Source organism: Anomaloglossus baeobatrachus, chromosome 9 (genome assembly GCF_048569485.1).
Source record: "Anomaloglossus baeobatrachus isolate aAnoBae1 chromosome 9, aAnoBae1.hap1, whole genome shotgun sequence".
In the NCBI taxonomy this organism is placed as follows: Eukaryota; Metazoa; Chordata; class Amphibia; order Anura; family Aromobatidae; genus Anomaloglossus; species Anomaloglossus baeobatrachus.
This window is the reverse complement of record NC_134361.1, coordinates 167640731-167659722: the sequence shown is the minus strand read 5'-3', so window position 1 is coordinate 167659722 and position 18992 is coordinate 167640731. Positions and strand designations below refer to the sequence as shown.

The window sequence follows — 18992 nt, the reverse complement described above, 5'->3', positions numbered from 1 at the left end:
CAGCAGAAGAGGTGTCACTGATGCACATATCACACTAACCACAGGGTCCTTTATTGCTTTGCCTGGAATGTCCAAGCCTCTCTCATGCTATTTTTTAACTCCCTCGCTGTTCCCAAGGTACAAAATGAAGAAATATCCCATATGCAGACGTAGGCCACTCGGCTTAGACCCATTCCAGAAACATTGCGTCATGAGAAGTACCAAGTAATGGCAAGTATTTGGAAGTGCCTGCACTGTGTAAACACACATACGCCACTCCGATAGACGCCAATCCTTCCTTAGTACAAATACCTGACAGTCCCCATGTGAATTTGATGCCCACAGACAAGCAGAAAAATGTCTAAAAATACAAGTTTGAAAAAAACCCAAGTCATTTCAGGGTGAGCCACTGCCGTTCAGCTTATGCATTTTTTATCGCTTGCCCTGAATTAGCTGAATATACTAGAAGTGTACGAAAGGTAATGAATAGCTGAGGAATGGAGGCTTTAAAGGGGTTTTCAGGACAGCATGTGGCCGCGACCACTATCTGTCGACATAGCTGTGCAGTTCCGCAACTGAGTAGTTCCAGCCGGCTGCAGAATCGGCAACAGTCTATCAGTTGGATTGCCGGGTGTCACACTTCCATTGATCATTATGTAGTTTTGTTTTTTTTTCTGAATGTGAACACAGCTCCGCCCCTTTCGGCCATGTTTTTTTCCATCTCCTATATAAGAAAGTCCTTAGTTACCCCTCTCCACCCACAGCAGTTTTTAATTGCAATGAGATGACACACAGTTATGTTGACAGAGCTAGGGACCCCAATATAGAGATATACCTTGACGAGGTTTTGGGGCTCAGTTACATTGATCAATGCGATTGCTAAATATCTCCTTTTTCCTAATATTCATGGCAGGTATGCAATTCATTATTCACATGTTCAAGTTAGCAAGTAGCATTTTTCATTGTATTTTCCAATATTTTTCCATATGCTTGAGGCATGATACCATTATCTAAGTTTGATGTGCAGCCTTATCCTTATATAATACTTCCATTGATCAGACATTGATGACTATCTCATGTTAAACTTCTAGAAAACCCCTTTAAAGTTTCACTATTCTTTATAGGAAACCTGTCACCACTTTTTTGGTGTATAAGCTATTGCCACCACCACCGGGCTCTTATATGTAGCATTCTAACATGCTGTATATAAGAGCCCAGGCCGCTGTGAGAACATAAAAAACACTTTATAATACTTACCTAAAAGTCGTGCGGTGGGCCATATGGGCGTCTCTGTTCTCCGGTGCCGGCGCCGCCTCTTTTGGCCATCTTCGTCCTTCTTCTGAAGCCTGTGTGCATGATGCGTCTACGTCATACACACTCGCCGATCCTGCGCAGGGGCACTACAATACTTTCATCTGCCCTACTCAGGGCAGATCACAGTGTGCCTGCTCAGGACCTGAATGCTAGTGAGTGTGGATGACATTGGACGCGTCATGCACCGCGGCTAGAGATGAAGGAGGACAAAGATGGCTGAAAGAGGCGGCGCCGGCACCGGAGAACGGAGACGCCCATATGGCCCACCGCACTACCGTTAGGTAAGTATTATAAAGTGTTTTTTATGTTCTCACAGTGGCCTGGGTGCTTATATACAGCATGTTAGAATGCTGTATAAAAGAGCCCGGTGGTGGTGGACGCAGCTTATACGCCAAAAAAGTGGTGATAGGTTCTCTTTAAATAGCAAAGATTAATTTGATCCTAAGATTATAATTGGTGTATAATAATGTTGCTTGCCACATTTTCGTGAACAATCTACTTAACTTTATTAAAATAGATACAGCTGTGAAAAAGGAATAAAAACACGTGATACAAAAAAGGATATGTACATATTCATAAAGCATAAATAGTCTGATCGAGTACTGCGCCTACATACACCCTGAACACATCATTATCTACAACCGTATCTTCTCCTGTATTACTTTACACCTAGACTAGTCTGGATGCTGCCCGAACATGGTGGGAAATTTCGGACATATTGTTTGTAAACATATTCTGCATTTACATATTTATTTTTTCCAAGAAAACAATTAGACTATGCAACATTATATTTTGTTTCAACATAAAAAGAATATTTATACATCATGTGAAGTCTGACACGTGGCGAATTGTAGAAGATAAGGTGATGGGTGTTATATAAAAAGAAAATTAAGTTATAAAAAAAAATCAACAATTTATAAAGAAATTCTGATTTAATACAGTTAATTTTGGATGATACTATCCATGTTCATCTTTTGCCTCTTTTTTTAATACATTTGCATTGTCTAATTTCACGGCTCATTTAGTCATGTCTTCCATGCCTGGTAGCCAAATATCACTCAGTCTTGGCTCACAGCGTGACCACAAAATTGTGCTAATATTTCCTAACCAACATTGCTACAGTAAGATAAACAATGCCAGGGCTCATCAAATATTGCCTGTATACATCTGAGTCTTGAAGACTGGCTTTTCTGACTAGAACATCATTTAGTGATTTGGATTAAAATCATCTCTGTTCTAAAAAATGGAAGACTTTTTAATTTTATAGGCTACAAGACAACCTGTAGTCTCAACCAGTTGCGTAGGTAGGGTGTGCGCAGCCCAAGCAGACTCCATGATAGCTTGCTTGCAACTCATTGAATTTGGCTCGATTACTGGATTTGACCATTTTCCGTATCATTATACTTCCCCATAAATAAAGTTGCTCCTCTTTGTAATATGCCCACCACACAGCTCCTCTCTGTAATATTACTTCCCACACAGCTCCTCTCCATAATATTACCCCCAAACATAGCTCTTTTCCATAATATTACCCCCACACACAGCTCCTCTTCTTTATAATATTGCCCCCGCACTGCTACTCTCCGTAATCCTCCCACATAGCTCCTCTCCATAAAATTCCCCTCACCCAGCCCCGCTACGTAATCCCCCACACAGTTCCTCTATATATTGCCTCCAATACAGCTCCTCTCCATAATCTTGCCCACACAGCTCCTCTCCATAATCCTCCCCACACAGCTCCTCTCTATAATCCTCCCCACATAGCTTCTCTCCATAATCCCTCCACACAGCTGCTCTCCATAATACCCTTCCACACAACTCTTCATAATCCTCCTGACTCAGCTCCTCTCCATAATCCCTCCACACACCTCCCCTCTGTAAATCCTCCACACAGCTGCTCTCAATAATACCCTTCCACAAATCTCCTCCATAATCCTCCCCAACCAGCTCCTCTCTGAAATTCCGTCCACACCTCCTCTCCATAACCACCTCCACACACCTCCTCTCCGTAACCACCTCCACACACCTCCTCTCCGTAATCACCTCCGCACAGCTCCTCTCCGTAATCACCTCCACAGCTCCTTTCCATAATCCCCCTTTCACAGCTCCTCTCCATAGTCCCCACCCACATACTTCCTCTCTGTAATCCCCCAATGAGCTCCTCTCTGTAACCTTGCCACTCAGTGCCCCTCTGTAATTCCCCCCATACAGCTCTTCTCTGTAATCCCCCATAAAACTCCTCTCAGTAATTTCCCCATACACACAGCTCCTCTGCATACTGTCTCTCCTTCACAATCCTCTCCCCTGTTGCTCCATAATATGGCCTCATAGTAACAGCAACCTCCCTCCTCCTCTTTTAATAGAATGTTTAAATCTTCGGTTGCTCCTGGAGTGTTTACTTTTTCCGGTGCGTCCTTGCCTCCTCTGCGCAGTGGTGATAGCAGCGTGGCGTGATGACCTCATCACACTGCTGCACATCTGGGTGAGGGCTGACTAGTACTGCCCTTCTCTACACAGCCAAGTGTTTAACTGTATTTGCGTGAAAGACGAGAATACAGTTGAATATGGGGAGGTGGGATATGGAATCTCCCAGTTCTCTGCAGTCAACACAACATCCTTCAGCAGCCTCATCTGGCCTGCAGGTTGTATGTTGTGCTAGCCTGTTCTAGGACAATCACTCTTTAGCAAATATTCTTTCTATTCACATTCACAAACCATTGACAATATTCATTCTTCCTATTTATACAGTATTACGGTCAATAGTGTAGAAGCTAATGCTCACAAATTACTACCGTACTTGCTTCACAGACAAGGGAACGTGTAAAACACTCATCACAATTCTGATTCTTTTTAAGTCACTGTGAATTCAAAACAGTTAGAGGGCTTTCAGATTCTATAGGAATATGATAAAACATGGCAACATTTTCTTTTTCTACGGGAAGTTTTGCTTCTTGGGGAGAATAACTCGAACATGTGGCGCCACACAGAACACAAGTTCCTGGAATTTTTGGAGCCTTCCAAACCTATCTGTCTATAATTCTTTACCAACCAAATATTTGTAGAGCAAGAGAAGTTAGTTGAAACAATATTCACCCTGGCTGCTGTAAGGTTGTGATTCATCTCAGATAAGCCAAAGACCAGTGTGATTGTTTTATTGATTGATCAAAAATGTCTTATATGACCTGTAATAGTCAGTGTCAGTGGTAGTAGGAAAATATATCACTTTGTAGTAAATTATAAAGGGACTGATTTGCTAAAGAGGTCTAAATTTTAGACAGTATTAACTTAGGCCCGATTCATCAAAGCAGTAAGGCCAGAATTGTGGCATAAATTGCTTTAAAAAGGTCATACTTTTTTGTGCCAAAATTTAACAACGTTCGGGGTTTCTAAGCTCATTGCACCCAGCTCTGCCAAAATGGGTGGAATTGGGGCAAGACGGAGCACAGCTTGTCTAATTCATGACAAGATGTGGTGTTTTCAATGTCAGTAATCTCCCCTGGAGCAAGATTTGTGGAGAGGCATACAGAACCTCCCACCACTTGTCAGACACTCCTGGCTCATTCGGAGGAGTGGACCTCTTAATGAATCGGGAGCATCTAAGGCCATGTGCCCACGGGAGAACGTACCTGCGGACTTTTTTGCAGGTATTTCCGCAGGTTCACGCAGCAACTCCCCGGAATCTGCAGCTATCCATTGCTGCGGTATTTCTGCAGAATTGTTGTGGTAAACCTGCGGAAACCGTGCAGATTTAGTGCGGAATTCCTGCGGAATTTCCGCCCTGTATCTCCATAGTAGAAAGGCAGGAATTCCACAGATAATTCCACATGAAAAATTGACATGCAGTTATGTGCAGCTGCGGGAAATCCACAGCATTTTCCGCAGCCGCAAATACCGCAGCATTGATACAGTACTGCACAAATCCCATAAGATAACATGGGGAGTGTCTGTACTTGCGCAAACCCACGTATTTATCTGGAAAAGCTAGAAAATCCGTGGGTTTTCCGCAGCAAAATCCGCAGCTACTTTCTCCCGTGGGCACATGGCCTAACTGCAGCACACCTCCTCATCAAGACTGGCATGGACATCACTGGTCTTGAAGAATTGGGGCCTTAGACTAGAAAGTCTTAAAATACGCCAAGTTTATCAAAGTCGCTCATGCTGGATGACAAATATGGCGCATCTTTACTGTAAGTTTACAACTTCTATTTGTTGGCTTACTTTGTTTAATTAAGTTACTCCAAATTTCAGCACAAATTTGGCTCACATGATCATAGTTTAAGCCACACCCTTTTTTCAGCCATTAAAAACACATAGTAAATGGGCTTCAAGGCATGAAAGACAGTTGTATGCATAAATTAAGTCAGATATCTTAGTAGATCAGCTCCGGAGCATTCTTGACACACCAAAAAGTCAAATATGTACAGTAAACCTATTAATAACATGAAAGCTTTGTATAGCAGAATTGTACACATCATCTCTGTACAGTCTTTTCTTTGGAAGAAACATTTTCCACTTTACACATCAAAAATATATTTTCATTTCTCAACAATTTTACACAAACGATTCCTCTACCAAACAGTTAGGCTCCTTTGTCTCCTTGGAGTCTTCTGTAGCCTGAACATTACAGTTCTCTTTTTTATTCTGGGCCAGATTACTTTCCTCAATCACATCTTGGGAAGTACTTGAAGACTTGGCATTAGCATGCTTGAAATAGTCCCTCACAGTATTCTTAACAGAGGATGGTAATGATATACGAATACTCTGACTAAAGGAGGTTATGGTCTTATTTTGGCTTTTAGTATGTGCATTGATTCTGGTTGTCTCCTCTGTTTGGGGTTCTTTTAATTTCTGCTCACTTTTTATGCCCTCATTTCCTACCGCAACTGTAGAAATGCCCTCGGATGTCTTATCAGATGTTGATTCATTTGTAGGGTCCCTGTTTAGAACATGTTTGAGTTTTGTCGACCCCCAAGAATTCTCCCCTTCTGGGTGCTGTTTTCTACAAACAGAATGCAGTATGAGTGGTGTGTTTTGACCATAAAACACAGTCTGCGGAATCTGGAATTTTGGACTTTGGGAAACTGAACTGTTACAATCAACATCTAGATTTTGGTCAGATCTACTTTTTACTGACATAATGTTTGGAGACATGAAGAAAGTCACTTTTGCATGCTGGAGTCCCTCATCATTGGAAAACTCATGCTTTCTGATTTCAATGTGCTTGATAGAGGTTTCCTTGTGCATGCAACCATTATCCGCAGGACTATCTTCAGTTCTGAAACTGTTAAATCTTGATTCTTTTAGAATTTCTTTGGCTTGTGCTGGGAAGTGAAAATTTTGTTTCAACTCCTTATCTTCGCATAACCTTCGAAGGCCACTATGACTTGGGACATCAGTCTTGCCTCCATCACCTTCTCTTACTGTACTATCAATTTCCCACTGCATTTCCCAAGAGTCAAGATCACAAGAGTTACCACCAAAGAGAGTAGTCATAGGTATGTGCCACTCTCTCAATTTCTTTCTGGTTATTTCAGGGGAGAGTGTGTGCAGCCGGGCTGAAGTCCCAAACATAAAAGGAAGAGAGGAGACATCACTAGGACTGAATACAGGCGACTCTGAACAATAAGAGAAAGTGCTATCCAAGGAACTTAAGGAGGAGACGGAGGGAGAAGTGGTAGTAGAGGAAAGGCTTGAAAAGCTTGACCTGCTAGAACTATTTATCTTCTGTAAATTTCTTTCCTTCATTATTGTACATGCCTGACTTGACCTCCAAAAAGCATGTGGAGGTTTTTTTGTGTAGCCAAATTCTTCATTTATTAATTTCTGACTTTCCAGCTGCAATTGCTTCAACTGGTTTATGTAATCAATGTGATTGTGTATCATGGTGGCATCGCAGCTAGACTGGCGAGCAACTGGTTCATGGTTTTGAACAGGATGCCTAGAGCTGAGACAAACGCTTGGTTCTGAGGAGCATCTGTCTCTGGCTGGACTCAGGAAGCAGGTAGAACCAGAACCAATAAGTCGGTCATTATCATAGCTGTCCAGGATGTCCATCTTTGTTTTGCTCTGATAGCAGGCTGTTATTTCACTAAACAGATCCCAATCTTCTTTCTCCTCTAATAGCAAAGACTCATCAAAAATACCATCTTCGTCTTTCAATAAATTTGTATCGGACTTCTCCAAGTCTGAAGATGCAAATTCAAGTTCATCTGAGGAATCTTGTCCATGGATAAGATCTATACCTATAATATTAAGGAAAAGGTAGACTGTAACCAAGGACTGCATGTCAAAACAAAGGCAACAATTATGAAAAAAAAAATATGTCAGTACATTTAAAATGTAAAATAATTGTACATTATTCAACATCATTAATATAGGAATTCTTTATACAGATGGACAATTTCATATACAGTCAGGGCCAGAAATATTTGGACAGTGACACAAGTTTTGTTATTTTAGCTGTTTACAAAAACATGTTCAGAAATACAATTATATATATAATATGGGCTGAAAGTGCACACTCCCAGCTGCAATATGAGAGTTTTCACATCCAAATCGGAGAAAGGGTTTAGGAATCATAGCTCTGTAATGCACATAGCCTCCTCTTTTTCAAGGGACCAAAAGTAATTGGACAAGGGACTCTAAGGGCTGCAATTAACTCTGAAGGCGTCTCCCTCGTTAACCTGTAATCAATGAAGTAGTTAAAAGGTCTGGGGTTGATTACAGGTGTGTGGTTTTGCATTTGGAAGCTGTTGCTGTGACCAGACAACATGCGGTCTAAGGAACTCTCAATTGAGGTGAAGCAGAACATCCTGAGGCTGAAAAAAAAGAAAAAATCCATCAGAGAGATAGCAGACATGCTTGGAGTAGCAAAATCAACAGTCGGGTACATTCTGAGAAAAAAGGAATTGACTGGTGACCTTGGGAACTCAAAAAGGCCTGGGCGTCCACAGATGACAACAGTGGTGGATGATCGCCGCATACTTTCTTTGGTGAAGAAGAACCCGTTCACAACATCAACTGAAGTCCAGAACACTCTCAGTGAAGTAGGTGTATCTGTCTCTAAGTCAACAGTAAAGAGAAGACTCCATGAAAGTAAATACAAAGGGTTCACATCTAGATGCAAACCATTCATCAATTCCAAAAATAGACAGGCCAGAGTTAAATTTGCTGAAAAACACCTCATGAAGCCAGCTCAGTTCTGGAAAAGTATTCTATGGACAGATGAGACAAAGATCAACCTGTACCAGAATGATGGGAAGAAAAAAGTTTGGAGAAGAAAGGGAATGGCACATGATCCAAGGCACACCACATCCTCTGTAAAACATGGTGGAGGCAACGTGATGGCATGGGCATGCATGGCTTTCAATGGCACTGGGTCACTTGTGTTTATTGATGACATAACAGCAGACAAGAGTAGCCGGAAGAATTCTGAAGTGTACCGGGATATACTTTCAGCCCAGATTCAGCCAAATGCCGCAAAGTTGATCGGACGGCGCTTCATAGTACAGATGGACAATGACCCCAAGCATACAGCCAAAGCTACCCAGGAGTTCATGAGTGCAAAAAAGTGGAACATTCTGCAATGGCCAAGTCAATCACCAGATCTTAACCCAATTGAGCATGCATTTCACTTGCTCAAATCCAGACTTAAGACGGAAAGACCCACAAACAAGCAAGACCTGAAGGCTGCGGCTGTAAAGGCCTGGCAAAGCATTAAGAAGGAGGAAACCCAGCGTTTGGTGATGTCCATGGGTTCCAGACTTAAGGCAGTGATTGCCTCCAAAGGATTTGCAACAAAATATTGAAAATAAAAATATTTTGTTTGGGTTTGGTTTATTTGTCCAATTACTTTTGACCTCCTAAAATGTGGAGTGTTTGTAAAGAAATGTGTACAATTCCTACAATTTCTATCAGATATTTTTGTTCAAACCTTCAAATTAAACGTTACAATCTGCACTTGAATTCTGTTGTAGAGATTTCATTTCAAATCCAATGTGGTGGCATGCAGAGCCCAAGTCGCGAAAATTGTGTCACTGTCCAAATATTTCTGGACCTAACTGTATATTTCCAAATTACCCACATAGATATAAATATAAATGATAACATAATGGTTACCTGCATCCACTATCAGAGGAAGTTACGGTAAGTCATAAATGTAATAAAATGACAACTTCTGGGCTACCTGTCTACGGTGGTCTGTTAAACCACGCCAAGAGCATGGTCTAACAGGCGTTTTTGTCAGTGTCACTCTGACAGGTGTAATGCATGTCATGCTTGTGCATGGCAATGCATTACGATAATGATCAGATTAATAAAAGTTAATGTCCCGTTGGAGGACTAAGTAAAAAAGGAAAAAAAATAGAAAAAATATTTTTTAAAATCCCAACTCATAACAAAGAAAAAAGAAAAAAAACTATTAATAAACAAGTAAAATACACAAATTTGATATCTCCGAGTTCGGAAAGACCCGGTCTTTAAATCTGTCACACTAGCTAACCCCTTCAGTGAACACTGTAAAAAAGAAGCAAACAATTAGGCTTGTTCAGAAAAAAAAAGTGTAATAAAACGTGATCAAAAAGTCAAATCTAAATAAATATGGTATCTCTGAAAAGGTTGTTTCATCCTGCAAAAAACCAAGCCCGCAGTCAGCAGAAAAATAAAATAAGCTATAGTTGTCAGAATATAGCAATGCAAAATCAATTTGTTTCCTATCAAATTGTTTTTATTGTGTGAAGGAAGCAAGACATTAAAAAAACATATAAGTGTAGTATCACTGACCCGAGGAATAAAGCAATGTTATCACTATCATAAACAATTTCTGCATTTGTTGTTTGTTCATTCTACCTCCCAAAATTGGAATATAAAGAGATTAATAAATGTTGTGTGCCCGAAAATGGTACCTGTAAAAACGTCAACTCAAACTATCTTCTCAGTTATACCACAAGGTGAATGGCTCAACAAATAAATACATTCTTAACGTGCTGTTGATTTGTTTACTTTGCCTTCCAAAGATTGCAGTAAGGCTTGGCTTACATTTATCCTGTGCTCTATGAGGAGTACTTACATTGGAGTTTTCAGCTAAAATACATGATTCAAACAACACCCCCAACGGATCATTCATTATAATGAAGCAGATGGAAACATGGTCTGTGGTAAGCTTCAACGCATTCCACAAATAAAATTAAAAAAAACAAGCCTTCACTCAGGTCCGTAATTTAAAATGGAAATATAGGGGTCTTCCAAGTTACAGGTAAAACAAAAGCTGTGGAAAAGTGCCATGGCTTAACCCCCAAAAAAATCCAGCAAAATCTGCACACCCAATCCAAATGTCTCCCTTCTTTCTGAGCCCCACAATGTGTCTCCAGAAGTACGAGCTGGGCACAATCTATGGGCACTACAGTGTATGGGCACTATAATGGTAGTTTTGCAATTTTTACTCTGCAAAATCTATTGCTGCTTATTTGTGGAACACACCCATGAAGTCAAAATAGTCATAGGTGGATAAATAATAGTGGATAAATTCATAGACTGGTGTCATTTTCAAAATGGGAATACTTGAGGGGAGATTCTGCTCTTCTGGCATACAGGGGCTCTGTATATGTAGTTCACAAACTGTTAAAGGAAAATCTGTGCTCCAGGGGTCAAATAGAGCTCATCCTTACCTCCCCCAAAAATCTCACTAAGGCTACTTTCACACATCATTTTTTTTTCCATCAGGCACAATCCGGAAAAAACGGATCCAGTGCCGGATCCTCATTGATTTGTATTAGCGCTGGATTGTGCTGGATGGCATTGCGTTGCATCCGGATTTTGACGGATCCGACCTAATTGGCTAATGCGGTTGCCGGATGGAACGTCTCTTGTAACGTTTTTTTGTCTCTGACAAAAAAACGCATTGCGCCGGATACGGCGCGATACAGCGTGATTTACAATGGGAGCCTATGGACGCCGGATCCGGCATAATGCGGCAAAAACTGATGCGGCCGCCGGATCTGTTTTTTGAAACTCATCATGCTCCAATTTATTGTAAAAAAACTGATCCAGCAAAAAAAAAACGGACAAAACGGATGCAAAAACGGATGCGCTGGATCCGTTTTTTGATGGATCCGGTATACCGAAACCATAAAAAAAAGGATCCGGCGCATCCGTTTTTGCCTATTCTGCGCCGGCCCGTTGCATCAGGCAGACGCCGGATTGTGCCTGATGTCAAAAGCTGATGTGTGAAAGTAGCCTAAGAAGTAATGTACAGCCACATATGTGGTCTTGCCACACTCAGCATAAATTACGTGACACATTTGGTGCCATTGATACCCCTGTTGTATCAACTAGATACTTTGAATTAAAAGACAATGAGGAACATTTAATTTTGCTAGAAATGGGCATAAAAAAGTTGCCCAGTCTTAATAAGTCTCCCGATTGTTCAAACATGAGGAAGTCTATTTACTTATGGGTTGTGTCTGTAGGTTAGGAATAACTTGACGAGACTAAGGGGTACTTTGCACATTGTGACATCGCTACTGCGATATCGTCTGGGTCAAATCGAAAGTGACGCACATCCGGCGCCGGTAACGACGTCGCAACGTGTAAAGCCTAGGAGAGAAGATGAACGAGCGTGAAACAGTCAAAGATCTGTGTTACGTCGTTCATTTTCATAATGTCGGTGCGTCCGCAGGTACGATGTGGTTTGTCGTTCCTGCAGCTCCACACATCGCTGTGTGTGAAGCCGCAAGAGCGACAAACACCTCCTTATCTGCGCCCGCCGTCCATCGGCAATACGGAAGGGAGAAGGTGGGCGGGATGTTTACATCCCGCTCATCTCCACCCCTCCGCTTCTATTGGACGGCCGATTAGTGACGTCGCGGTCACGTCGCTGTGACGCCGAACGCACCACCTCCTTGAAAGAGGGATTCTTCGGCAGTCACAGCGACGTCGCCGACCAGGTATGTGCGTGTGAAGCTGCCGTAGCGATAATGTTCGCTACAGCAGCTCGCACTACGTATCGCATGTGCGACGGGGGCGGGGGCTATCGCGCTCGGCATCGCTAGCATTTGCTAGCGATGTCGAACGTGCAAAGTACCCCTAAGTGCCATTCTCTGTAAGTCCCTATAGGTTATTAGCAGCATGCAGCAGAAGAAATACATTTCTAACAAATTACCTGACAAGTTGTCTGTGCTTCCTGATTCTTGCTTTTTGTGTTTGCTGAAGAGTGATTCTGCATCTTGTCCAAAGATAATCTCATAATATTCTATCAGGAACTGAACCAGAAGAGCCACCTGCAGAATCAGATCAGAGAAACGGTTCAGCTAGAATACTGCTACATCTCTAAAGCTAATGGGGTTTTCAATCAGTTGTTTTTACTTTTTTTTAAACTAAATAAAGTTTATTGGGAAGATGAACAGGATTTCATGCATGTTGTATATAGCAAAACAAACAAGGTATTATATTCAAAATATCACTTACAAAATGCAGTATAAGCGCACACTGTTCCTAGTGGTAACATCATTAAAAGGAGAAAATAGAATCTCTTCGTAAGGTTATACAGAACTACTTTATGGAGAATTCTCAGTCCCTTCCATCCTTCCCGATGATAATGGAGGCCCACAAGGCAGTTGTTAGAGGGGAGTGCATAGCCCTGTCTTCCAAGCTTAAAAGGCACTCACAGCAGCTTTATCGCCAGTACGAAACGGATCTCCGTACAGCAGAGGATCAGCTCTGTACTCGCCCCACTAAAACTCGCCTGAAAAAGGCGATAGACCTGAGAACCAAACTAAAAGAGATCTCGCATGGAAACATAGAAAAACTCCTGCGCTACTCCCATCAGAAATACTACGAATACGGCAATAAACCCCACACGATGCTAGCTAGAAAGCTTAGAGACCACGCGATAACTAGTTCCCCTTGCGCTATACTACAGGCACCCCTCATTATGACCCCACAAAAATAGCCCAACTTTTCCACACATACTACACATCTTTGTATTCGATCCCTCCGCCATTACCAATGTCTCAACCAAATAGAACAAAAATATTGAATGACTATTTGACTGATTGTCACCAACCAAAACTATCTCAGGAAGCACTGGAAGATCTTAAATCGGAAAGTAGTGCCAGAGGAGATCCATCAAGTCATTAAGGACTTGCCAAACCACAAAGCCCCGGGCCCCGATGGGTTTACCTACTATATTATAAGACCTTTGTAGGAGAGCTGTCCTCTCATCTGACACACCTTTTCAATCTTTTTATGGAGGGTGACGACATCCCAAATACATTCCTACACTCTTATATAACTATCATTCCTAAAGCAGGAAGGGACCCTATGGAATGTGCGAGCTACCGCCCTATCAGCCTCCTAAATTCTGATCTTAAGATATTCATTAAATTGCTGGCCGACCGCCTAAATAATTGGCTTCCACATCTGGTCCATAAAGACCAGGTAGGATTTGTCTGCTATCGTCAGGCGGGTGACAACACATGAAGGATCTTGGATCTGGTGGATGTGGTGAATAAGAAGGGAGTGGAGGCACTTCTTCTGGGGCTGGATGTGGAGAAGGCCTTTGACAGGCTGGATTGGTCCTTCATGTTTTCTGTGTTGGGCCATTTTGGCCTGTCAGGGCCATTTATTTCGGCGCTCAGGGGATTGTACTCTTCTCCTGCGGCGACAATTCGTCTCCCTCATGCACATTCAGGGCCCCTCCCTGTTCGAAACGGAACCAGGCAGGGATGCCCATTGTCCCCCCTGCTATACGTACTAAGCATTGAGCCACTGGCGGCGCAAATCCGACGTAATCCAGATATTATGGGGGTCAAAGTCCGGGAGAAATCCTTCAAGGTAGCCTTATTTGCGGATGATGTCCTGCTGTCCCTGACCAACCCTGTTATCTCCCTACTAAATCTGCATGCAGTAATAGCCCAATACGCTAGGCTTTCGGGATATAAACTTAATTCTGACAAAACTGAGGCATTACCTCTTAACATTCCAGAAGCTAAATTACAGTCTCTCAAACAAAACTTTAAGTATTCCTGGTGCTCGGATTTACTGCGATATCTGGGAGTTAAGATAACCCCCAGCTATAAAACAATATAATCAGACAAATTTCCCACCTTTGATACCAGATGTTGAAAATAGCCTAAAGAAATGGTCTTCCCTGCAGATCTCTTTTTTGGGTAAAATCGCTACAATAAAAATGTCAGTTATCCCTAAATTCCTATATTTGTTTGACACACTCCCGGTGTGAGTCCCCTTAGGGGTGCTCAAAAAGGTCCAGTCATCACTCCTGCAATTTATTTGGCACTCGGGAAGGCACCTCATTCCGGACTTCGTCCTCTGTGCACCACGTGCAAAGGGGGGTCTGTCATACACTTTACTATTACGCATCACATTTACGTAGCCTGGCCTCATGGACGACCTTGCCAGCTTTCAACAAATGGATGGAGATAGAGAAGCTATGGATAGCACCTTTCCATCCAAGCTCTCTAATCTGGGGTCATCCTGGTGAAACTCCCTCCAGAGATCTCCTAGGCCCAATGGCATTTACAACAGAACTGTGGCGGCAGTGTAGGATAAAGTTCCAGCTGGCATCGCAGTCTTCTCTGTTGACCCCTTTCTTGTTTACTCCACACTTAACTAAAGGCATGAGCCCAGAGGTAGTCAGGCAGTGGGCAAAGGCAGGCCTTTATTGTTTTCGGGATATAGTCAACCCATCCACGTTAAAACTAAAGCCATTTTCAGACTTACGATACCAATACAAATTACCTTTCCATTTATATTTCTCATATCAACAGATAGCACAGTTTTTCACGGACAGTATGGGACTGAGAGATGTGCGTCGCCCCTCGGCATTTGAGACTCTCTGCTCTGGTCAGACTTCGACTAGGGGACTAATCTCAGCCATTTATAACATACTGTCAGCTGGGAACCCCTCAGACACAGCGAAACACACATATATGAAAAGATGGAAGGGTTGGGTGGGAAGACCTCTATCGGAAGTACTCTGGTCAGTGGTATGGTCGAGGACATTTCGGTCCTCAATTAGCACTCTTTACAAGGAGAATCAAGTTAAAGTCCTTATGACATGGTACCACACTCCGGAGCTCCTACATAAGTTTAATCGTGCTTGCCCAGATCTCTGTTGGAGATGTGGTTCTGGTGGGGCATCCCTATACCATATATTTTGGACATGCCCAGCCATCAGTGGATTCTGGGAAGAGGTAGAGATCCTGATGGGTAGATTGGTGGGTAAAAGCGTGAGTAGAGACCCGGTGGTGTACTTACTAAATGCCCTCCCATCGTCCCTAAGTACACCCGAAATAAAGCTCCTACTTCATATCCTCACAGCTGCCAAATGTCTAATTTCACTGTTCTGGAAGAGGGTGGCACCACAGTCTGCCTCAGATTTGTATGCCCGGATAAAAGATGTTAGAAATATGGAAAGATTGACAGCCCAGCTCCATAATACAATGGATGGGTTTACAGCGACTTGGTCCCTCTGGGACGCTCTTGGGGACACATACCAGATATGAGGCCGTGAAGGCTTCTACTGCAACGGGTGTTTCTGATTTTCACATTCAGGGGTTATGTGAATGTACCATCGAGTCCCCTTTGGCCTGGCCCTAAATTCTCTCCTTTCTGAGCCTCGTGTGTGATAAGAATCCATTCACCTTTCATTTGCCTTCTGATAAGTCTATTATACTCTGTATTTGAATGCATACTTGGGAAATGTTTCTGATACTTGTATACTTGTTTTGTTTCTGTTGTTGTAAAACATGTTGAAAAAATGTTTTCAATATGAAAAGTTGAAGAGAAAAAAAAAAAAAAAAAAAAAGGAGAAAATAGCTACAGAATATTTGGAAATAAATCACAAATCTATATGTTAGTGGGCACCGCCCAATGCTGAACAACAATCAGAAACTTTCCCTTATTAATTCAAATAGTCATTGCTGGTTGTGCACCATCATCTGGTGAGCTAGGCCATGTAAAAAAAGTCACAATCTTACCCTTATTCGCACTACACCGGTTAATCAGTCATGTCGGATTCAGTACATTAACCCTAAATTTTTTCTAATTTTCTCGCGTGTATAGATACTTTTTTTTTTTTAAGGGTGAGGGAGAGGTTTAAATCTGATTTCCATTGCAAGACGGTTGGCACTCTTGATGACATTCAATGTCTGGCCACACCCTTTCAGATCAGAGAAACGTTTCAGCTAGAATACTGCTACATCTCTAAAGCTAATGGGGTTTTCAATCAGTTTTTTTTTTTTTTTTTTTTTTTTAAACTAAATAAAGTTTATTGGGGAGATGAACAGGATTTCCTGCATGTTGTATATAGCAAAACAAACAAGGTATTATATTCAAAATATCACTTACAAAATGCAGTATAAGCGCACACTGTTCATAGTGGTAACATCATTAAAAGGAGAAAATAGCTACAGAATATTTGGAAATAAATCACAAATCTATATGTTAGTGGGCACCGCCCAATGCTGAACAACAATCAGAAACTTTCCCTTATTAATTCAAATAGTCATTGCTGGTTGTGCACCATCATCTGGTGAGCTAGGCCATGTAGAAAAAGTCACAATCTCACCCTTATTCGCACTACACTTGTTGTCATGTCGGATTCAGTACAATTACCCTAAATTTTTTCAAATTTTCTCGCGTGTATAGATACTTTTTTTTTTTTTAAGGGTGAGGGAGAGGTATAAATCTGATTTCCATTGCAAGACGGTTAAAATACCTGATGAAAGCATATCTGCTGAAACGCGTTATATTAATAGGAGCATATACTCATTAAAGTACAACAAATAATACCAGCAAGTGTCCTTTTTGCGCTACATTAGACCGAAAGAACTTTTTTCCATTGTAACACGGTTGGCACTCTTGATGACATTCAATGTCTGGCCACACCCTTTCAGGCTAGAGATAGAACCTCAGTCAGGAATGATCTGTCTAGAATCCTTTGAAATTGTTCACGGTCAACAAATAGTATACCAGACTTAAGGCCATTTTACACACTGCGACATCGCTAGAAATGTCACTAGCGATCGCACCCGCCCCGTCGTGCGTGTGTCACGGGCAAATCGCTGCCCGTGGCGAACAATATCGCCGGTACGTGTCACACGAATGTACCTTCCTAACGACGTCGCTGTGGCCAGCGAACAACCTCTTTTTTAAGGGGGCGGTTCGTGCGGCGTCACAGTGACGTCACACAGCAGGCCACCAATAGAAGCGGAGGGGCGGAGAGCCACGGCATGAATGTCACTCCCACCTCATTGCTGGAGGACGCAGGAACGCTGTTGTTCGTTGTTCCCGGGGTGTCACACGTAGCGATGTGTGCTGCCTCAGGAAAGACGAACAACCTGCGTCCCAAACAAGCAACGATATTTTGAAAATAAACGACGTGTCAACAATCAACGTTTAGGTGAATATTTGGAATCGTTAGCAGTCGCTTGTAAGTGTCACACGCAACAACGTCGCTAACGAGGCCAGATGTGCGTCACGAATTTCGTGGCCCCAGCGACATCTCGTTAGCGATGTCCTTGTGTGTAATGGGGCCTTTAGGGTCATGTGTGATGGAGATTCCCAGGTGGTCATGTAAGGACTGGTACCAGTTGGGCCCTGGATTCACTAATCTTTGCATAATCCAATAGGTGGTGAAAATAAATATTCCTGGGCCCCTGTAACTTTTGGGGCATTCATCTGTTAATCTATGTTGTATCCTGTGCATTCAGTGTGTAGTGACGTAAGTAGTGAAGAATATATAGTTGTGTGGCTCTTTCAGTATGGTTAAGGTGCAAGTTGTTTAAGTGCTTCCAAGGTGAGCTCCCAGTACTCATCACTTATCGGTCATACATCTGTCTCCCACTTGTGTCTCATCATGTCATGTAGTGGTTCCCCCCTCACAATCAAAAAATGGCAAGAGGATATAAGTCCAGATCCAGGTGAATACAGTAGTGCATGAGACAAGGGTAAGTCTCGCAGGACAGGGGGTGGATGCGGTAACAAGGTCTGAAGTGCATGTCATAATTGTAGGTAGCAGAAAAGGTAATTGGTTGGAAGGTTTGTATAGAAGTGGAGAACAAGTAGATAAACTCTGCCCTGCCAGTAATCCTGTGATGAGCTGGAGATATAGACAAAGGGTTTATTGGTTGAAGAGTTTCGAAGTGCACAGACTTCTTCATCAGAACAAAACCACTATTGGTCAATGGGTTTCAAAGTGCACAGAGTTTTGCATTAGGATAAAACCACCTGCTGAAGAAGTCTGTGCAATTGGAAAAGTATTGACCAATAAATCGCATGTTTACATTTCCCATCTCTGGCTCATCATTGGATCACTGGCAGCACATTTGTTCTCCCCTTCTGTACATTCCTTACATCATGGATCTGCAGCAGCCTCTTCCAAAAAGCTGTAAAAGGAGTTGTGATGTCACGATCATGCGGGTGAGCAAATCTACTATTTGTGTCCCTGCATCTCCCCAGATAATACCCAATTGCGACTTTTGTCTTTCTAGTTTTATACTTTGATTGGAAGGTTTAGCCCTTCTTTTCGCATCTGGAGTGGCTTAAGAGCCATTGCTACAAAAAACCTAACAGGTAGATCAATCACGCCCTTTCCCACGTATGACCCCATTCCAGATTTGACAGTTCAGTGAGAGTTTGATTATGGCAAATTGGGGTGTGGTTGTCATAGTGGTGACTGA

At 42.3% G+C, this 18992-nt stretch overlaps 1 protein-coding gene across 1 annotated transcript in view; it reads right to left on the bottom strand.

Annotated features, from left to right (window-relative positions):
• Positions 1 to 1782: 1782 nt before the first annotated feature.
• LOC142251338 (uncharacterized) overlaps positions 1783 to 18992 on the bottom strand; it is a 222022-nt gene continuing 204812 nt past the window's right edge. The window contains exons 14-15 of the mRNA XM_075324033.1: positions 12452 to 12569; positions 1783 to 7535 (exon numbers count right to left, since the gene is read on the bottom strand). Of these exons, the coding sequence (XP_075180148.1) occupies positions 5845 to 7535; positions 12452 to 12569 (1809 nt within the window). The 3' untranslated portion in view covers positions 1783 to 5844. The remainder of the gene's footprint in view (positions 7536 to 12451; positions 12570 to 18992) is intronic.